Raw genomic sequence first — 22,185 nt, 5'->3', positions numbered from 1 at the left:
AGTAAGTATCCTTACGATCATTGCTTTAAATTCTCCATCAGGCATGTTACTTGTGTCTGTTTCACTTAGATCTCTGGTCATGGCCTTATCTTGTTCATTTGTGACAAATTCTTCTGTCTTTGCATTTTGTCTAAATCTCTGCCTTCTTCTGTGTGTTAGGAAAGCCAGTTATGTTTCATGTTCCTAAATGTAATGGCCTTATGAGAAGTGTTCATGCAGTGCCCAAGGCCTGGCGCTTCAGGGAGTGTCTCTGGTGTGTGCTGCTTGCACTGTACTGATGTTTTTGGCTTCTCTGTCCTTCAGACCAGTCGTTTGCAGAGGCTGTCCTTGCCTGCTGTGGGCAGTGTTTGGTGCCTGGCCTGAATGTGGCAAGTTTTAACTAGGTGTGCTCTTCTGCTTTTGAAGTGAGACCTGTCACCACCTCCACTGCAACTGAGGCCCTGCGGGACTCCCTGTTTGGGAGATGTGATGTGGGCATGAGTTTGTGCTGGTCTTTGGAGGAAGGACCCTCTGCACTGGAACTGAAGGAAGTGTGACTGGAAGGCAGTCTCACCAGAGCACAGAGGGGTAGGGCTTCTTGGTGCAAAAAGTTAGGCAGCCAGTGTTTGCACTGCACTGCTTCCTGCAAGTGACTCTCTTTATGCTTCGGGTCAGGAGAGAGAAATGGCGCCAGCTAGCTCCTTTGTTCCTGGAGAGGCATCCACTTAAATACAGCTCTTCAGGGACATGTTCCAAGAAGAGCAAATAATCTCTCCACTCTGTGCCCCAGACACTCTTCAGATCCCTGTTTCCATGCTATCTGTCCCTCGGGTTGTTTGCTTGCCTTACTTCCAGGATTTGGACAGTGCCCTTTGGGCTCTATTGCAGCCAAGTCTGCTGACCTTTAAAACAACAGGTTTTAAGCCCCACTGGTTGCAAGAACTTAACGAAATTTAGCCCCTTTCATTTTCCAAGTCAGTGGCTTTGGGGAAATGTTTTTTGTGCGTCCCCCTGTGTGCTCCTCTCTCTTGCCCTTCTCTACCACCTCTGCTCCCTCCCTCCCACAACACTCGTGATCCTTTTCTCCCCTAAACCATGTCTCTGCACTTCCTACCTCTTCAGTGTGGCCTCTTTTCTTCTCTTAGTTTTGGAGTTTGTTCCTTCAGTCTTCAGGTTGATTTCTGATGTATTCAGGATGATTCAATAGTTACCTAGTTGTATTTTTCAGATGAGGCAAGTCTAGGGTCTGCCTACTCCAATGTCATCTTTGAAACCCCAGGAGAGATGGAAATTCTAAGAAAGAATAAAACAGAAATGCTTAGAAATCAAATGTATTATAACAGAAATGAAGAATTCCTTTGATAGGTTTGTTACAGACAAGACACAATTAAGGAAAGAATTAGTGACCTTGAGAATGACATAGAAACTTCCAAAACTGAAAATGAAATTGAAAAAAAGTCTAAAAGATACCCAGTAGAGAATATTCAGGTACTGTGGGACAATGACAAAAGGCATAACATCTATGAAATGGGAATATCAGAAGGAGAAGGAACAGAGAAAAAAAGAGGAGCAATACTTAAAGCAACAGTGACTGACAATTTCTAGAAATTAACATCAGACACCAAACCATAAATCCAGGAAGCTCAGAGAACACCAAATAGGATAGATGCCCTCCAACCAAAAAAAACCCTCCACAGGTAGACCAAAAATAAAAAACTTCATGTAGGCATATTATACTCAAACTTCATAAAACCATAAATAAATAATCTTGAAAGACAGAAGGAAAAAAAATGTCCTACTTATAGCAGAGCAAAAATAAGAATTACACCAGACTTCAGCAACCATATAAGCAAGATGAGGGTGGAGTGAAGTATTTAAAATACTGAGAGGAAAGAATCAGGGTCCTAGAATTCTGTAACCTGCTCAGTTAGCCTTAAAAAGTTAGTGAGAAATAAAAACCTCAAACAAAAATTAAGGGAATTTATTGCCAGTAGACCTACCTGCAAGAATGTTGAAACAAGTTATTTTGAGAAGGAAAAGGGTATAGGTCAGAAACTTGGATCTACATAAAGAAAGGAACATCAGAGAATGAATAGGTGAAAGTGGAATAATAGTTTTTATTTTTTTTTATTCTTAATTACTCTAATGGGTCAAACTATATGTTCAAAATAACATTTGTGTAAAATATTTGTTCAAAATAATAACATTACTCAATCATGTTTATATGATATATATGCTTAAATGTGTGTAATACATATAAGTAAATTGAATGACATCGAGATACAAGGGACGAGAGGTAGGAATTAGGAATATTTTGTTATTATGAGGTGCTGGCTCTATCCTTGAAATGATACAGTGGGATATGAGGGTGGAGTGGGATTAAATAAGAAAAATCACATCATCATATCAATAAATGCAGAAAAACATTTGACAAAATCTACCACCTATTCTTGACAGAAAATCTCTGGAAACTTAGGAATAGTTCTTCTATTTAGTGAAGAACATCCACAAAAGAACCTAAAACTAACATCATATTTAATGATAAGACACTTGAAGCTTTCCTGCTAAGGTCAGCAACAAGACAAGAAGGTTCTCTCTCACAACTGCTTTCATCATTGTACCAGAAGTTCTAACTAATGCAGTAAGACTGTAGAAGGAAATAAAAAGGTATACAAATTGGGAAGGAAGAAATAAAACTGTCTTTGCAGATGACATGATCATTCTATGTAGAAAATCAGAAATAACAACAAAAAAAATCAAGCAGTTATTGCAAGGTTACAGGATATGAGGTTAATATAGAAAAGTGAGTCACTTTCCTATGTAACTGCAATGAGTAAGTGGAATTTGAAATTAAAAACAGTGCCATTTGTGATCATTTTGGCAGCACATATACTAAAGTTGGAACGATACAGAGAAGATTAGCATGGCCCCTGCACAGGGATGACGTACACATTCATGAAGCAGTCCATTAAAAAAAAAAACATAATACCATTCATATTAGCAGTCCACCCCAAATGAAATGGTTAGGTATAAATGTAACAAAATATGTACAAAGTTTGTGTGAGGTAAACTACAAAATGCACAACATATCTAAAAGGCCCTCACCAAAAAAGATAATACAGATGTGAAGTAAGTATATGAAAAGATGTTCAACATCGTATGTTATTAGGGAATTGACAAACTCCAAAACACTGACAATACCAATTCCTGATGACAATGTGCAGCACAGAGCTTTCACTTATTGCTAGTATATATTTATATTCTTTTTTTTTTTTATTCTAAAGAATTTTGAGATAAGCAGAAGAGTATGCAATGAGACTGAATGGGGACGTTAAAGAGTAACATAAAGTTGCTATCTGGCCCTTTACAAAGAAAGGGGGGGGTGGCCAACCCTGTAGTAGAGGACCATAGCCAAGGTATGATTGAGGGAATGTAGGTATAAGCTTATAGTGACATTGATTACTTTTAATTATATAATTAAGATCCAAACAGAAGTTTGCAGATAGGGGAAGAAGGTACAGAAACATTATAAATGAGGTGGAGAAACCATTGAAACAGGAAATTTTAGAAGCCACACTCCTTTTCACTGTGTATAAATTTATTTCACAATGTAAATGAAATGGATAATTCTCTGTGAATACATAATCTACCAAACCTCACCCCAGGAGAGATGTAACATCTAAATAGACAAACTTCCAAATAAAAACTTGAGAATGTTGTTCAAGATCTACCCCCAAAATTTCACTGTGAAATTTTGCCAAACCTTGAAAGAACAGGAAATCCAAGAATAGCATCAGCAAATTGGTGGAACAGGAGTTTTCTACCATCTTTCCCCCAAAGAACACTGATTGTGGCAATCACACACAGGTGAGAGTACCTTTGTGGGACCCAGGAATCCAGTAGAGAACTTCCAAGCACACCACTGGGAGGACAAAAAAATCTTGAGATTGGGAACACTGAAGAGAGTAAGCAGAACAGTTTCACTTTTCCTATGTCACCCCATCTCCAAGGTGGCACAGCTCAGTGCAAAAAGATGAACTCGGCCTGCAGTTTCTCCCACAGGGGAAAGTGAGAGCATGTGAGTGAGTTTCCTATTTCCCCAGCTATGAAGGATGCTGTCAAAGACACTCACTTCTCTCTCACTCTTTCAGAATACAGGGGTGATCTACATGACTGAGGGGCAGGGAGACTGGGAGCATAACAGCCAGTGTTCAGAACTCAACAAGGAACACAGATCTTACTAATCACACACTCCATTAGGAAGCCTGGCCACTAGCTGATGGGAATACTTGGCCTGTGAATCGCCCCATCTGACCCACGGGCATCTCTGACATTTCATTCTCCTTACCGACATGGTGCTCCACCCTATACCTGCAGAGTACAAGTCTTTGTGGACAGTTAGAATAAGTAGAAAGCCAGCTCAACCCTGTAGAAGTGAAAGAGAACATACAAACTTGGGCATTTAGCACTGCTGTAGGGAAAGCGAACAGGAGACTCATAGCATGTAGCCTGGCTTTGTGGAATTAGGAGAAGGCATACAATCACAAGAATTCACTCCTAAGAGGGGACAAGAAGTTTGGAGTAGGCATATTCATAGAAAAGGTATGATAAAGCCTCAGAATCCCTAGCAGGGCTGACAGAAGGCATTTTTTCCCCCCGAAGGCAGTTAGTAAAGACGGGAGGAGGTGAGTAGTTCTTCAAATGCTAAGACGACAATGTAAGGCTTAAAGAAACATGAAAAATCAAAGAAATAATACCAGTAAAGGAACAAAATAATTTTCTAGTAACTACTCCAAAAGAAATGGAGATCTACAATTTGCTTGAGAAAGAATTCAAATTAGTTGTTTTGAAGAAGTGAGCTTCCAGAAAACACAGAAAGACACCTCAGCGAAATCAGGAAAACAATATGTAAAACAAGAAGTTTAACAGAGAGATGGAAATCATAAGAACAAAAAAAAGAACCAAAGAGGAATTGGGGAGCTGAAGAATACAATGAATGAAATGAAAATAATGCAGTAGAAAGCATCAGCAGTAGAAAGAAACAGAACAAAAGACTCTATGAACTTGAAGACACGTAATTTATAATTATAAAGTCAGAAGAGAAAAAAGTAAAAAGAATGAAGAAAAAGTGAAGAAAGCCTATGTGAATTATGGGGTATCATCAAGTGAAACAATGCATATGCATTAGAGGAGTCACAGAAGGACAAAGAGGGAGAAAAGGACAGAAAGCTTGTTTAAAGAAATAATGGCTGACAGTTTTCCAAATCTGGGGAGAGAAATGAGCATCAAAGTTCATGAAGCCTATAATTCCCCATGTATTTTCAACCCAAAGAGTACTTCACTGAGACACATTATAATAAAATGTCTAAAGTCAAAGACATGGATAATTTTATAATTTTGAAAGCAGCAAGAGACAAAAAACTCCTATGTCAAAGGAACACCCATCAACCTATCAGTGGATTTCTCAGGAAAACCTTATAGGCTGGGAGGAGAGTAGGTTGATATATTCAGTCCTTAAAGGAAAAAAATACCAAGTAAAAATACTATACCCAGCAAAGCCGTCCTTCCAAAATGAAGGAGAGACAAAGACTTCCACAGACAAACAAAAGCTGAGGGAGTTCATTACAAGACCTGCCTTCCAGGAAATGCTGAAATTAGTTCTTTACGCTGAAATGAAAGGATGCAAACATGAAAATATAAAACACTGATAAAGCAAGTGTATAGTCAAATTCAGGCACTGTAATAATGTAGATCACTTTACCACAAAAGTTAAAGGACAAAAATATTAATAATAACTATAGCTATGACATTTTTAAATGGATATACAATATAGAATATGTAAATTGTGACATTAGAAACAAAATGTTGAAGGGAGTAGAGTTTTTGTATGAGGTCAGAGTTAACTTATCAGCTTAAAATAGAATGTTATATGTTATATAAACCACAAGGGAAAAACTTATAGTAGTATTCAAGCAATTTTTAAAAAGGAACCAAAGTGTACCAATACAGAAAATCATCAGATTACAAGGGAAGACAGCAAAAGAGGTAGAAAGAAAATATAAAACAACCAGAATATGAATAAGATGACATGTGTAAGACCTTACATATTAGTAAGTACTTTAAATTTAAGTGGATTATCAAACCAAAAGAAATAGAGTGATTGAATGGATAAAAAAACAAGACCTAACTATATGCTGCTAACAAGAGACTCATGTCAGCTTTAATGGTCTGCTGAAAGTGAAAGAGCTGAAAGTGAAGAGATGGAAAAAATAACATTTGATGCAAATGAAAACCAAAATAGAACAGGGATGGATATACTTATGAAGAAATACACTTCAACTTCAAAAACTTTAAGAAGAGACAAAGATGGTTATTATGTAATGATAAAGGAGTTAGTTCATCAAGAGGAAATAACAAATATATACATGTACCCAGAGCAGTTAGGGAAGAAAAAGAAATAAAAGCTATCCAGATCAGAAAGAAAAAGTGAAATTGTTTCTGTTTGCAGGTGACATGATCTTCTATACAGAAAACCCTAAAGATCCTGCCAAAAAATTGTTAAAACTGATGAACAAATTCAGTACAAAATTAATATACAAAAATCAGTTGTGTTTCTATAGACTAACAGTAAACTATTGGAGAAAGAAATTAAGAAAACAATTCCATTTATAATAGCATCAAAGAAAAGTCCTTAGGAATAAATTTAATCAAGGAGGTGAAAGACCTATATGCTGAAAATTATAAGACATTGATAAAAGAATTGAAGAAGATGCAGATAAATGGAACAATATCCCATTATTGTGGATTAGAAGTATTAATGTTGTTAAATATTGTTATGTTGTTATGAATATTGAATATGAAATGTTGTTAAAATATTCATAGTTCCCAAAGAGATCTATAGATAATGTAAAAAAAATAAACAAAAAACCTAAAATTTGCATGGAACTACGAAACAACCAGAATAGCAATAGCAGTCTTCCGAAAGAACAAAGCTGGAGGTATCACACTTCTGATCTCAGAATATATTGCAGAGGTATAGTAATCAAAACAATATGGTACTGGCATGAAAAGAGACACATAGCAGAATGGGACAGAATAGAGAGCCCAGAAATAAACCTAGCATAAATGGTTAATAATCCTTGACCAAGGGAACAAGAACACACAGCAGAGAAAAATCATCTCTTCAATAAATCATATTGGGAAAACTGGAGAGTCATATGCAAAAGAATGAAACTGGACCCCTATCTTATACCACTCTCAAAAATTAACCCAAAATTGATTAGAGACTTTAAATGTAATGCCTGAAACCATGAAACTGTAAGGAGAATACATAGGGGTAAAGCTCCTTGACACAGGTCTTGGCAATGGTTATTTGTATACCCAAAGCTTAGGCAACAAAAGAAAAAATAAACAAGGAGGACTACATCAAACTAAAAGGTTCTGCACAGCAAGGGAAGCAGTTAATAAAAAAGGTAGCTCACAGAACGGGAGAAAATATTTGCAAACCATATTTATGCTAAAGGGTCAGTATCCAAAATATACAAAAAATTTATACAACCCAATAGTAAAGATGATGATGATGATCATCATCATCCAATTTAAAAAATGGGCCAAGGACCAAAGAAGGCAAATCAAGACCATAATGAGATACCACCTCACACCTGTTAAGATGGCTTTTATTAAAGATAGAAGAGATGACAAATGTTGGCAAGGATGTGGAGAAAGGGGAACCCTAGTACACTTTTGGTGAGAATGTAAATGTAAAAAATTAAAAATAGAACTACCAGATAATCCAGCAATTCTACTTCTGGGTATTTTTCCAAAGGGAGAAAACTTAACTCGAAAAGATACATGCACCCCTGTGTTCATTGCATCATTCACAATAGCCAAAACATGGAAACAACCTTAGTATCCACCAATGGTTGAATGGATAAAGAAGTTGTGGTATCTTTATCTATTTCTATCTATATTTACATGTACATGTACATCTGTGTCTATACCTACATCTAGGTGGATGTAATGAAACATTAGTCAGCCACGAGAAAGAACACAATCCTGTCATTGGTGACAACATGGGTGGTCCTAGAGGACATTATGCTAAGTGAAATAAACCAGACAGAACCATGATCTCACATATATATGAATTCTTAAATGAACTCACAGAAACAGAGTTGAATGGTGATTACCACAGGTTGCGGGGTGGGAAAAATGGGAGAGATGGTGGTCAAAGAGTACAAACCTTCAGTTACAAGATACACCAGTTTCTTAGATCTAATGTACAGCATTGTGACTAAAGTTCATAATGCTGTATTGTATACTTGTAATTTGCTAAGAGAGTAGATCTTAAGTGTTCTCATCACACACATTAAATAAATGGTATGTGAGGTAATGGATTTGTTAACCTGATTGTGGTAATATTTTCACAATGCATAAATATATCAAAGCACTCTGTTGTACACTTACATATACAATGTTGTCACTTATACCTTAATAAAACTAGGGGGAAACAAACAATAAACTAAGACACAGTTTCTTTCAAAGACCAGGATATCCCAGTGCTACTCTTTTTGTGGGACTACATCAAAATAAAAAGCTTCTACACAGCAAAGGAAACGGTCAACAAAACCAAAAGACAACGTACTGAATGGGAGATATTTGCAAATGACTTATCTGATAAAGGGATAGTATCCAAAATATGTCAAGAATTTACACAACTCATGGCACCTGGGTGGCTCAGTCAGTGAAGCGTCTGCCTTCGGCTCAGGTCATGATCCCAGGGTCCTGGGATCAAGCCCCGCACTGGGCTCCCTGCTTGATGGGGAGCCTGCTTCTCCCTCTTCCTCTGCTGCTCCCCCTGCTTGTGCTCTCTCTGACAAATAAATAAATAAAATATTTTTTTTAAAAAAGAATTTACACAACTCAACACCAGATAAACAAATTGTCCAATTAAAAATGGGCAGAAGACATGAAGAGACATTTCTCCAAAGAAGACATACAAATGGCCAACAGACACATGAAAAAATGTTCAACATCACTTGGCATCAGGGAAATACAAATGAAAACCACAATAAGATACCACCTCACACCTGTCAGAATGGCTGAAATGAACAACTCAGATAACAACAGATGTTGGCAAGGATATGGAGAAAGGGGAACCCTCTGCACTGCTGGTGGGAATGCAAGCTGGTGCGGCCAATCTGGAGAACAGTTAGGAGGTTCCTCAAAAAGTTAAAAATAGAGCTACCCTACGACCCAGCAGTTGCACTACTAGGTATTTATCCAAAGGATACAAAGATACAGATTTGAAGGGGTACACGCACCCTGATGTTTATAGCAGCATTATTGATAATAGCCAAACTATGGAAAGAGCCCCAATGTCCATCAACTGATGGATGAATGGATAAAGAAGATGTGGTATATAATGTCCTGAAGGTTACCAGGGGGAAGTGGGCAGGGGAGGGTGGATGAAGCAGGCGATGGAGATTAAGGAGTGCACTTGTTGTGATGAGCGTTGAATAACGTATAGAATTCTTGAATCACTATATTGTACACCTGAAACAAATATAACACTGTACCTTAACTATACTGGAATTTAAAAATAATAAAATTTAAAAAATAAAATAATAAAAAAAGAACAGGAAATCTCAGTGTTACTTTTTTTCTTTGCTACTTTTAAACTGTTTCAGAGGTAGGAAAATAAGGAATACTTCCTATTATCTTATGAAACAAGGATGATACTGGTACCAAAACTGACATAAAGATTTACTTAAAAAATATACCACAGCTCAGTCTCACTTACTAATTATTAGTTTGGTAGTTATAATGCTATAATGCTATTTTGGCTTTATATATTTTAGATATTCATACTGAAGTATTCAAGGGCAGAATGTTAGGATGACTTTTTAAAAAAATATTTTGCCTATCATTTACTTTAAAATATTTAAGCACTGGGGCGCCTGGTTGGCTCAGTTGGAAGAGCATGTGACTCTTGATGTCATGGTTGAGAGTCCGAGCCCCACGTTGGGTGTGGAGATTACTTAAAAATAAATAAATTAATTAAAAAAAGACCTGGCTAACATTTAAAAAAATAAATAGGGTGCCTGGGCTGCTCAGTCAGTCAAGCATCCCAGTCTTGATTTTGGCTCAGGTCATGATCCCAGGGTTGTGAGAGTGAGCCCCACACTGGGCCCTGTGCTGGACATGGAGCCTGCTTGAGATTCTCCCTCTGCCTCTCCCCCCCTAAAATTAATTATTTAATTAATTAAAATATTTAAGCATTGAATACATATATAACTATAGGTTTTAGGGTTCATAGGCTGACCACATCATCATTCTATTTTTTAAGGATTTCTGAGTCAATCATGAGGTACTTATTTGTAAACCTTTTAAAATGAGTATGTTTGAAATTTCTAGGTACCTTTAGCTTGCTTTCTTTATGTTTGTAATTTCAATTTCTTCAATACAAAAACAACTTAAATACAGGACCTCATAAATAATTCCTATGGAAGGATACTTTACCAAGGCTTACAAATATGGTACTTTTATATTTGTCTGACTTAAACAACTTTCAAGAAATGAATAATGAGGGCACCTGGGTGGCTCAGTTGGTTAAGCCACTGCCTTCGGCTCAGGTCATGATCCCGGAGTCCCGGGATCGAGTCCCACATCAGGCTCCCTGCTCGGCAGGGAGTCTGCTTTTCCCTCTAACCCTACTCCCTCTTGCGCTCTCTCTCTCACTCTCTCTCTCTCTCAAATAAATAAATAAAATCTTTAAAAAGAAAAAAGAAATGAGAAAAGGACTTTTCAAATATAGGTAGAGAGAGAGAGGTTAAGCATTTGAAAAGGAAGTAGGATACTCTGAAATAGAGAATTAAAGGACAAAAAAAACCCCTACCTATTTAGAGAAATTTAAAAACACAGTGCCTAGCAGAACATAGATGGTGAACCATGCATGCTGTGTTGTACACGTGAAAGTGCTGTAATATTGTGTGTCAGGTATATGCAAGTGAAACAATTAAAACAACATAAAGTAAAAAGCAAAATGAAAAATAATAGAAGTGAGAGTAGGATATTAGACAAAGAACATAATATTAGAGAATCCCAATTCAAACATGAATAAATGTTCTGTTTGGCCTTTTCACCATCATATCATTTTCTTCAATACTTTCTCTGCAATATATTTTATTAAGTATATATTTATACAGTTGTTTGTTTTTTGTTTTTTTTTTACTTAGCCATCATAGTGACTGGAGTCCAGGAATAATAGCAGGCTTCTTTCAGAAGCTGTGTAGGTCATCGTCTGTAGATTTTCAGGAAAAAAACCCTTTCTGGTTCACTCAAGTGTCTGGATTTGTTCTTTAAAATAGGAAGGTTACAGGGCACCTGGGTGGCTCAGTGGGTTAAGCACCCAACTCTTGGTTTCAGCTCAGGTCGTGATCTCAGGGTCGTGAAATTGAGCCCCGCATGGGGCTCACGCTCAGCTCAGAGTCTGTGCTCTCCCTCAATAGTAAATAAATAAAATCTTTAAGATAGGAAGGTTGCATAGGTGATAGACTCTGTCTTCTGTGTCTGTTACCTTACTCTGCATCATACGGCTATCCCATAAACCGTGAGTTGACTCACTGGTTGGTTGTTCATTTGGATAGCTTGGTCACTAAAGAAAATTGAAAACTTGTGAGAAATAGAAAAATTAGAAAGAAAGGGGTGTACAATTTAGAAAGTAGTGATTTAATTTGGAAATGATTATATGAGAAGTAAAAAGAAAAGGATCCAAGTTAGCTTCAAATACAGTGGAGAAGGAATAAAATCTTGAAATGAGCGTACAGAAAATGGGAATGTTTGGGAAGTCTTAATGTTTTATTTACCTTGTCTAGGATGTACCGAATCACTGTAACAAAGCAACTAGCAAGATAATGGATTTCAACTTGGTTTAAGCTTTTTCTACCCTGAGGGCTTTTCTTTGTCTCTGTTTTTTAAAGATGTATCAGATGTAACTTGTTTGATGATGCCCCTTCAGAAACTTAGGGTTTATGTAAGTTTTTCATGTGATCATAAAACAATGTCCCGAAGGTGGAAAAAGAAAGGTAATGATGCTTTTCTTTGGGGCCGGGGGGGCATTTTCCAGGCATAGCCCTTTTGTACCTGCAGCTGTATCGGGTCACGGGTGACCAGACCCACCTGCTCCGGTCCCTGGATTACGTCAAGAGAACACTTCGGAACCTGAATGGCCGCAGGGTCACTTTCCTCTGCGGAGACGCCGGACCCCTTGCTGTAGGAGCTGTGGTGTATCACAAACTCAGAAGCGACTGTGAGTCCCAGGAATGCATCACAAAGTGAGTTTTTCAAACTGGAAGTATTTTTTCTAAATTCTCAATTCAAGGTCTTACTGTAGAAAGACATTCAAAAAGGAAATTATTTTTTAATTCGTCTGCTGTTGCCAGCGGATCTTTCCAAGAAGTGAAGGAGGTTTGTATGTTAACGCTGAGCATAATGAGAAGATCATATGCCTCCTTTCTATCCAAGCTTGTGTCTGCCTTAATCTGGGGAGAGATAGACCTGTTTCTTCGTGTGACTTTACTCTTTTTCCTAAATAATTTCTGGTTGCCTTCACTGCATGAAAGTTAGCTTGTATCTGTGCCTTAGATTCACTATCCTAAGTTATTTTTTAGGTTCATTTGTTTTGGAACAGTTAGAGAGTATAAAACTTTTATTGCACCTTTTGGTTTATATTCTTTTTCGAAGAGGTAGAAATCAGGGCCTACTCCCGTGGTCTGGTGGAGTGTCTGGCACACGCTAGTTAGTTGATGTTTGCTGAAAGATAGAATGAGTCAAGCTAATTCCCAAACATTGACTACATTTTAGTACTATTTCTTTTAATTTCTTTTAAATTAAGTGTAATTTCAAAAAAATTTTTAAAAGTAAATTAAGTTTAATTTATTTTAAAATTTCTTTTAAATTTTAAATCATTCTCTTCTAATTCTTATTTCAAAATTGAGTATCATCTCTTACAAGGTTTAGACTAGGTATCAAGGTAGATATTCTGAACAGGAAGGTGTGTTGTTTTTAATGTGCTATCTGAGGGAAATTAGTGTAGTGGAGAAGATTTTATTGTTTGGGTTTTGTTTGTTTGTATTTCTTAGAATCAGTTTTTTTTTTTTTTAAAGATTTTATTTATTTATTTGAGAGAGAGAGAATGAGAGACAGAGAGCAGGAGAGGGAGGAGGGTCAGAGGGAAAAGCAGACTCCCTGCTCAGCAGGGAGCCCAATGTGGGACTCGATCCCGGGACTCCAGGATCATGACCTGAGCTGAAGGCAGTCGCTTAACCAACTGAGCCACCCAGGCGCCCTCTTAGAATCAGTTTTAAATTAAAAATAAGTAACAGGTTATTTCTAAACTGATAGGGTTACTAACAGTTTCAGAAAGAGGAATTTCACACATTCTCCAGGAAAACAGAATTTTTCTTGTTGGGTAGACTTTTGCAGCTCCAGAGAACCATCGTGTGCCGAGATTCAGAGCTTCCCGATGAGCTGCTTTATGGTCGGGCGGGTTATCTGTATGCCTTACTCTACCTGAACACGGAGATTGGTCCAGACACCGTGTGTGAGTCAGCCATTAAAGAGGTACTGTGGGCTTGCCGTCAGCCATGGGCGTCCTGTCATCTCTACCATCCCAACCTGTCTGTCAGCACAGGGCTACGGTAGGGGCTGGACTCTTCTTCTGGGTATGAGTAATTTCTTCAGGCATCTCATAAAAGCGATAAATAGCTCCTTTTTTTTTCCTTTCTAGGAATGTTTTTTTTTTTAATCTGTCCTCCTCTTAGGCCTATTAATTTACCTGTTTCTACTAGTACCAAACAACAGCAGCTTCAAAAAGGTAGAATCTTTATTTCTCTTTCCTAAAGCATCTGAACTGGTAGGCAGTCACAGTGAATATGGCTAAGGATCTGGGTTCTTCTCTGGTCTTCTCCCATATCCTAGGGGCGTGCCCTCATCTGCATCCCCAAAGCTAATCGAGCACCCCCAGGCTCAAGACAGGGGAGGAAGTAGAGGATAAGCAGCTCCTTTTTTTTCCTTTTTCTTTTTCTTTTTTTTTTAAGGCCACGATCCAGAAGTGGTCTACTTCACTTCTGCTCACATCCTACTTCCAGAACTTAGTCAAAGGACCGTGTCTTTCTGTAGCTGAGAGGCCAGACGCCCCGCCAAAACTTAGAGCACTGTTACCAAAAGTGTGGAAGGAGAAAGGATATGAGGGAACAATGTGTCTTTGCTACATAGTCATTACAGATATGATATTCTTTTGATTTAACTAAAATCTGCATGCCACAAGAGACCTCATTTCATTAGCCTTTCATAAATAAGGCTAAATTCCTCCAGCCTTTCCTAGATGTACTGCCAGTCTTTTGGAGAAAACATTGCAGTTACAAGGGAACTAAGTAGTCTAGGATAGTTTTTATAGGAAGTTTTTCTAGATTCTAGTAAACTGTTCATACAGAGGACTTTTAACGTCGTGGTTTGACTTCCTAATTTCTTCTTCTCTTCTGATTTCTCTCTGCCTGTATTTATTAATTTATAAGCTAAAGATTAACGGTGGTGGCTACTGCCTGCTTCTAGATTTTTAGGTTAAGAAATCTATATAGAAGTGTTAGTGTTAATTAGACGAAAACAGGATACACGTAATTCTTTAGGCCAGCGCTGTCTCCTCACCCCCGTAGGTAGTCGGCGCTATCATCGAGTCAGGCAAGACTCTGTCGAGGGAAGAAAGGAAGGCCGAGCGCTGCCCGCTGCTCTACCAGTGGCACAGGAAGCAGTATGTTGGAGCAGCGCACGGCATGGCCGGGATCTACTACATGCTAATGCAGGTAAGGAAGGGTGCTCGGAAACCCTAATACAGTGCCTCCAGTATTACATACTCGGCCAGAGAGGAAAGGGGGGCTGAAATTTTAGTGTAAGTCGCGCAGGCTGAAATAAAATAAGGATCCTACATTGAATCGTGGGTACTTAAGCTCTGCTTCATGAACCCCAAGCACTGAAGTGCTGAGAGCACTTTTTTTTTTTAATGTGAGAGAGCGCGAGCAGAATGGGGACGGGTAGGGTCAGAGGGAGAAGCAGGTTCCCCGCCGAGCAGGGAGCCCGATGCGGGACTCGATCCCGGGACTCCCGGATCATGACCTGAGCCGAAGGCAGTCGCTTAACCAACCGAGCCACCCAGGCGCCCTAAGAGCACATTGTACATGCGGTTTTGTACTGGGTTAGGTGTCTAGTGGCCACATTTTCCTTCGGTCCATGTCCTTCTGCTCATTGGAGTCGTTACTCTTTGAACAGAGGGGAACCCTCAGGGAGCAGAAAGGGCCTCCAGAATCCCTACTGAGGCAGAGACTTTTTCCTATTCAGATACCCCCAGCTTGCTTTCGGTTGTGTTCTAAACTTTCAACTAGTTTATTGTTGTGGTTCTGATCTGGTCTCTCAGTCATGCCTGACGTCGCTTGAACTGAGTAGTCCCCGCTCTGTCAGGCAGGCAGAGACCGCCCCCCCAAATAGTGCTTCAGCCAGCTTCCGGCCTTATGGCCTGTGGTGCCCTTCCCTGCTGCGTACACAGCCTTTTTTTTTTTTCCCCCCAATTAAGCCTTTCTTTATCGACCACACCCATAACAGAGTAGTTAATGCTCAAAAATCACAAAGCTAGCAAGTCAAGGAGCATGGATTAGCATTTAGGTTAAAACTTCTTCACTAAAAGCTAAAAATTTTTACTTCAAATCCCCTTTTTAAACCTACTCTACCATTAAAGGAGATTCATATCTAAACGGGCCTAAAACCCCCTTTTCTGGTAATTAGTTGTCTTTGTTTATTGTTGTAGAAAGCGAAACATATGTATCCCAATTTGTGAATTTTCTTTATAGTGCAGACACATGTTTTCAAAGTAACTAGAAGTCCATCTCTTTTTTTAAAATAGCACTATTATTCTGGAAAGTTGGTAGTTTGTCTCTGTTTTCTGTTTCCCCAAGAAAATGTTTTAACACCAGCTTTTGAAACTTGGCTTAGGGGAACATTAACCATATGAAAACCACACCAATAAGACCTAACCTTAAAGTTTAGATGTAGGTGTTGAGGTTAATTTTGTTAGATATCCGGGGTTTCCTTGAGAGAAACACAAGTCCCCAAGGTTGTGCCCTTTATCTGCCTTTAAAGTGAAGAACGTGCAACTATGAAACCCAACTTCCCTGATGAGACTAGGAGACCATCCGGAGGCCCAGACTACGAACAGGTAGACTGAGACTAGAGGGCAGAATGGCAAACGACCAGACAGGGTGGAGAAGAGCACATGCGAGCCCGCCGGAGCTGAACATGCCGGTACCGCGGAAGGGGAGCCCGGCCGGGTGCGCTCGGGGCAGGACGTGTGGGCGCAGGAGGGCTGCGCTCGAAACCTTCAGCCGGAGCGGCTGGGTCTCCATCAGGAGGGTCGCCCTGCCCCGTGACTGTTCCTCCCTAACTGCTGCTGGAGCGAGCCGGCCTCAAAGGCCACAGGGTGCTGGGCGCGCCCTTCCTGCCCCCATGGCGGAATCGCGCCCCCCCATCCCCCTTTGGTCTCACCACCGACATTCCAGGAGGGCGATTGACGTGGGGCTGTTGTCTGTTGTTGTATGTTGGAGAAACAACTCAGATAAAAGATTGACAGACGTAGGTATTTTAAAGCCCCCATTAAAAATGTGAGCTAGCTCTCGGTGATGGTTAATATTAGATATTAATTTGGCTGGGCCACAGCGCCCAGGTATGTGGTCACACATTTTTCTGGGTGTTTCTGTGAGGACATTTTGGGTGAGATTTACACTTAAATGGTGTTAGAAGGTGGGGGAGGGACAGGAAAGTCTCCCCCGACTGAGAAGACACTTCGAGACCAGAAAACGAAGCAGGCCACTCCATAGAGTTTACACAGAGTTTTATTCGGGGTACCTTACTGATGGGGGGGATCGGGCAGAGGATGATCTACAGCCGCTGCATAGTTATTCTCTGCAAAGTCCAGACCTTAGCCCCTAGATATTGTAGAGCGAGGGGACATGCAGAAGGGCATTGTAGTGAGATCAGAGCGTTCGCACACACCTCGGAGGGCTTGCAGGCACCTAATTGACAGCTACCCTTTAATGAGATCTTGTGGCCCCAGCTGTGCATCAGGAAGGGGCAAGACTATGTTATCTCTGACAGATTCATGAGAGGCCAAAACAGGCCTCCCCCCCCATTCCTGCCTTGACCGGCATTTCTAAGGTATGTATGTCATTCTCCAAGGGGCCCGGAACACATAGCCACAAGAGAGGCCACTGAGCAAACATGAACAAGATGGAGGGCCAAAGATGAATCATCATTGTCAGCACTCTTACAAATGCTTGGGCTTTTAGTAAAGCAGTTTCTCCTCCATAATGTGGCTGGGCCTCATTGAGTCAGTTAAAGGCCTGCCCTGAGCAAGAGGGAATTCTCCAGCAGATGGCCTTCAGACGTCATCTTCAACATCACAACAAGTTGAAATAAAACAAGGTCTGCCCAAGTCTTAAATAACCAGATAAGTGAATTAATTTGAATTTTATATGTTTCTCAGTATTCCAGGTAATGGATGCTTTGCCATATTAGCTATAGTACAAAGGCTTAAAAAAAACACAATCAAGTCAAAAAATGGGCAGAAGACATGAACAGACACTTCTCCAAAGAAGACATACAAATGGCTAACAGACACATGAAAAAATGTTCATCATCATTAGCCATCAGGGAAATTCAAATCAAAACCACATTGAGATACCACCTCACACCAATTTGAATGGCAAAAATTGACAAGTCAAGAAACAACACATGTTGGAGTGGCTGTGGAGAAAGGGGAACCCTCTTACACTGTTGGTGGAAATGCAAGTTGGTACAGCCACTTTGGAAAACAGTTATGGAGGTTCCTCAAAAAATTAAAAATAGAGCTACCCTATGACCCAGCAATTGCACTCCTGGGTATTTACCCCAAAGACACAGATGTAGTGAAAAGAAGAGCCATATGCACCCCAATGTTCATAGCAGCAATGTCCGCAATAGCCAAATTGTGGAAAGAGCCGAGATGTCCTTCAACAGATGAATGGATGAAGAAGATGTGGTCCATGTATACAATGGAATATTACTCATCCATCAGAAAGGATGAATACCCAACTTTTACATCAACATGGATGGGACTGGAGGAGATTATGCTTGAAATAAGTCAAGCAGAGAAAGTCAATTATCATATGGTTTCACTTATTTGTGGAACATAAGGAATAGCATGGAGGACACTAGGAGAAGGAAGGGAAAAATGAGGGGGGGGAATCAGAGCGGGAGACGAACCATGAGAGACTATGGACTCTGAGAAACAAACTGAGGGTTCTAGAGGGGAGGGGGGTGGGGGGATGGGTTAGCCCGGTGATGGGTATTAAGGAGGGCACGTACTGCATGGAGCACTGGGTGTTATACGCAAACAGTGAAGCGTGGAACACTACAACAAAAACTAATGATGTATGGTGACTAACATAATAAAATAAAATTTTTAAAAAAACGTAAGGAAAACTAAATGTTTTGGGTTTTTTTCATTTGTTTAAAGCCAGCAGCAAAAGTGGACCAAGAAACCTTGACAGAAATGGTGAAACCTAGTATTGATTATGTGCGCCACAAAAGATTCCGATCTGGGAATTATCCGTCATCATTAAGCAATGAAACAGATCGCTTGGTCCACTGGTGCCATGGTGCGCCCGGTGTCATCCACATGCTTATGCAAGCTTACAAGGTCAGTACCTCCAGTTGATCACAAGCATTTAATGTTTAGAAATCCACTTTTTTCCACCAGGTTCTCATTTTGATTTTGGCCAGCACATGTGATGGCAAACTAAAAACCTTTTCAAATCAATGTTTTTACAAAATAAAATCTCCCTGTTTCACTTTATCACCCCTGTAGTTGGAGCTATAAGGGTCTGTATGTGTATTTTAACAGGGATTATATTCATATGTAAAAAGGAAACCTGGGGGACAGCATAGTAATGATTTTTATTCTGCGTGTGAATATCCGAGAAGGCAGTAGGCATTATTATAACTAAACGCTTTTTTGTTTGACTTCACATCATTTTATGTTCTTGGTTGAATAAGTCTTTATTGTTGGATGATGATGTTTATTTGGGGCCCTTTAAGTTTGAGTTTAAAATTGTTACAAAATTACTCATAAGGGAGAAGTGTGATGTTCAAAGTTTTACACATATGGGGTATTATAGAAAAATAGGCAGTCCCTTTACTGAATAATTCTGGTAGTCTCAAGATAATATTTGGGCACAATATTAAGAATGCATTCGATTGAAAGCAAACAATGCTTCTTTTTTTTTTTTTTTTTTTAGGTTGTCTTTAAATGTGTTTTCTCTTTCTTTAAGAAGAGAGAGAGAGAAAGCGAGCATGAGAGGGGGGAGGGTCAGAGAGAGAAGCAGACTCCCTGCTGAGCTGGGAGCCTGATGGGGGGGACTCGATCCTGGGACTCCAGGATCATGACCTGAGCCGAAGGCAGTCACTTTAACCAGCTGAGCCACCCAGGCGCCCCGTAAAGGCGTTCTCTTACTATTTTACTAAATAGAAGTTGAAATTACAAACAGCTTACTGTAGCCTATAACATTTAAGTTTTTTAACATTTTTTGGAAAAATAATTCACGTTTAAAGAAAACAGTGTTTTCAAGCAAGTTTTTTAGAAGACTATACCACATTTGGTTTTATTTTTTAAATTTCTTATTTGAGGGCACCTGGGTGGCTCAGTCGGTTAAGCGTCAGCCTTTGGCTCAGGTCCTGATCCCGAAGTCCTGGGATTGAGCCCCGCGTTGAGCTCCCTGCTGAGCAGGGAGTCTGCTTCTCCCTCTGCCTCTGCCCCTCCCCTCAGGCTCACTCTCTCTCTTAAATCAATAAATAAAATCTTAAAAAAAAAGTTTTTATTTGAATGCAGTTGACACACAATGTTGTATTAGTTTCAAATGCACAACATAGTGCTGCCCCAATTTACACATTATGCTGTGACCACGAGTGTAACCACCGTCTGTCACCATCTGTCACCATGCAACACTACTACGGTATCATTAACTATATTCCTTATGCTCTTTTATTCCTGTGACTTATTCATTCCATAGCCTGTTATCTCCTACTCCCTTCACCCATTTTGCCCAACCCCCCCAACAACCATCAGTTTGTTCTCTGTATTTACAGGTATGAGTCTGCTTTTTGTTTGTTTCTTCATTTTCCTGTTTTAGATTCCACATATGAATGAAATCTTATGGTATTTGCCTTTTTCAGTCTGACTTATTTCGCTTAGCATAATACCGTCTTGGTCCACCCATGTTGTACCAAATGGCATGATCTCATCCTTTTTTATGGCCGAGTAATATATTACAAACACACACACACACACACACACACACACACACACCACATCTTATCCATTTGTCTGTCAATGCACATTCAGGTTGTTTCCCTATCTTAGCTATTATAAATAATGCTGCAATAAACAGGGGTGCATGTATCTTTTTGAATTAGTGTTTTTGTTTTCTTTGGGTAAACACCCAGTAGTCAAATTAATGGATCATATGTTATCTCTATTTTTAAATTTTTGAGGAACCTCCATACTGTTTTCCACAGTGGCTGAACCAATTTTCATTCCCATCAATAGTGTGCACGGGTTCCTTTTTTTTCACATCCTCTCCAACACTTGTGATTTCTTGTGTTTTTGATTTTAGCCATTCCAGCAGGTGTGAGATGATATCTCATTATGATTTTGATTTGTACTTCCCTGCTGACTAGTGCTGTTGAATATCTTTTCACTGTCTGTTAGCCGTCTGTATGTCTTCTTTGCAAGAATGTCTATTCAGGTCCTCTGCCCATTTTTTAATTGGATTGTAAATAATGCTTCTTTTGTAATTTTATCTTTTTAATGCATCTTTATTTGTAATATTTGATTTTGGAGGTTGTTCTTCATATATCAAAGTATATAACAGTAACCACATGATTGATTAGTGTTTTGGCAAAGTCTCTTAGTTTTGTAGAAATAGATAGAATTAATGAAGCAGAATTCGTATTTCTACCTAGAAATAACAAAAGAACTAATCCCGGAATCAATTTTATTTTCCCTTTGTGACTAACCATAATAATTTACATAAATTGTGGGGAATCTCATGATTTTGCCTAATTTTTCAGAATTTTTTAGTCCTCCAAGAGTAACACCTAAAATATTCAAATATAAAAGTCAGGTATGAGCATTTAAGAAAATAACTCAGAAAGTTATGATAAAAAGAAAAAGCATAATGAAATATACTCTTTGGAAATCAAAAGAATTTAAGGTTTCATCTTCTTAACAATACCTCAGTCTTTATTTTTATTTTGATTTTTTTTTTAAGATTTTATTTATTCATTTAAGAGAGAGAGAGCACGAGGAGGGGGAGGAGCAGAGGGAGGAGCAGACTCCCCGGTGAGCAGGGAGCCCGATGCAGGGGCTCGATCCCAGGACACTGCGATCATGACCTGAGCTGAAGGCAGTCGCTTAACCAACTGAGCCACCCAGGCGCCTAATACCTCAGTCTTTAAATAAAATAAAATTCTGTTCAAATCAGTGCCTCCCTTTTTTAGAGCCTTAGAATGATGTAACTTCAGTGACATCGAGATAAGTCTCTAATATTGTAATTGTCCAACCATGACGAGTATACTGTTGACAAACAAGGACCCTTTGATATTTAAAACAGATGTATGACTTTGAGAAAAAGTGAAAGCTTTTGTTTGCCGGGCGCCTTTTTCTCTTTCACATTAAAGAGGGCAAGCAGTGCAGGTGGGCCCTCCTGGTGGCTGACGGTCTCGGCTTCTGAGGGTCCCGTCCGGCCCCCCGTCTGACCCGCTCCCCGAGAGAGCGGTAAACAGGTAATCGGGAGCCAGGACGTCCAATGGGGCCATCAGCCTAGGGAGATCCCTTTCTCCTAGCCCCGTTGGCTATCACGCCGTCTGTTTCTACGGCCGCTGGTCACACGGGGAGCACACAGAGCACCCATAGCAGAGCCCTGCTCTCGGTAAACCACAGATGCCTCCCAGCAGCTGCTGCCTATCCGGCTTTGGCTCAGAATATCATTGGAATGTCTGTCCCTGCCTTCTTCCGAAACAGCAAGTTCCCTCTTCTCTTAAGCATAGAGCAAAGACATTACGATCCCG

At 39.6% G+C, this 22,185-nt stretch overlaps 1 protein-coding gene and 1 non-coding gene across 2 annotated transcripts in view; both read left to right on the top strand.

The window, feature by feature from the left end:
* LANCL2 (LanC like glutathione S-transferase 2) overlaps positions 1 to 22,185 on the top strand; it is a 50,293-nt gene that overhangs the window by 17,064 nt on the left and 11,044 nt on the right. The window contains exons 3-6 of the mRNA XM_064575456.1: positions 12,104 to 12,311; positions 13,452 to 13,599; positions 14,691 to 14,837; positions 18,575 to 18,757. Of these exons, the coding sequence (XP_064431526.1) occupies positions 12,104 to 12,311; positions 13,452 to 13,599; positions 14,691 to 14,837; positions 18,575 to 18,757 (686 nt within the window). The remainder of the gene's footprint in view (positions 1 to 12,103; positions 12,312 to 13,451; positions 13,600 to 14,690; positions 14,838 to 18,574; positions 18,758 to 22,185) is intronic.
* On the top strand, positions 2,848 to 2,954 carry LOC123836249 (U6 spliceosomal RNA). The gene has a single exon (XR_006788923.1). It is a non-coding gene; the product is annotated as a U6 spliceosomal RNA (small nuclear RNA).

Source organism: Mirounga angustirostris, unplaced genomic scaffold (genome assembly GCF_029215605.1).
Source record: "Mirounga angustirostris isolate CCGP_5_RB_7025 unplaced genomic scaffold, mMirAng1.0.hap1 SCAF_12, whole genome shotgun sequence".
Lineage (NCBI taxonomy): Eukaryota > Metazoa > Chordata > Mammalia > Carnivora > Phocidae > Mirounga > Mirounga angustirostris.
This window is presented reverse-complemented; position numbering and strand designations above follow the sequence as displayed.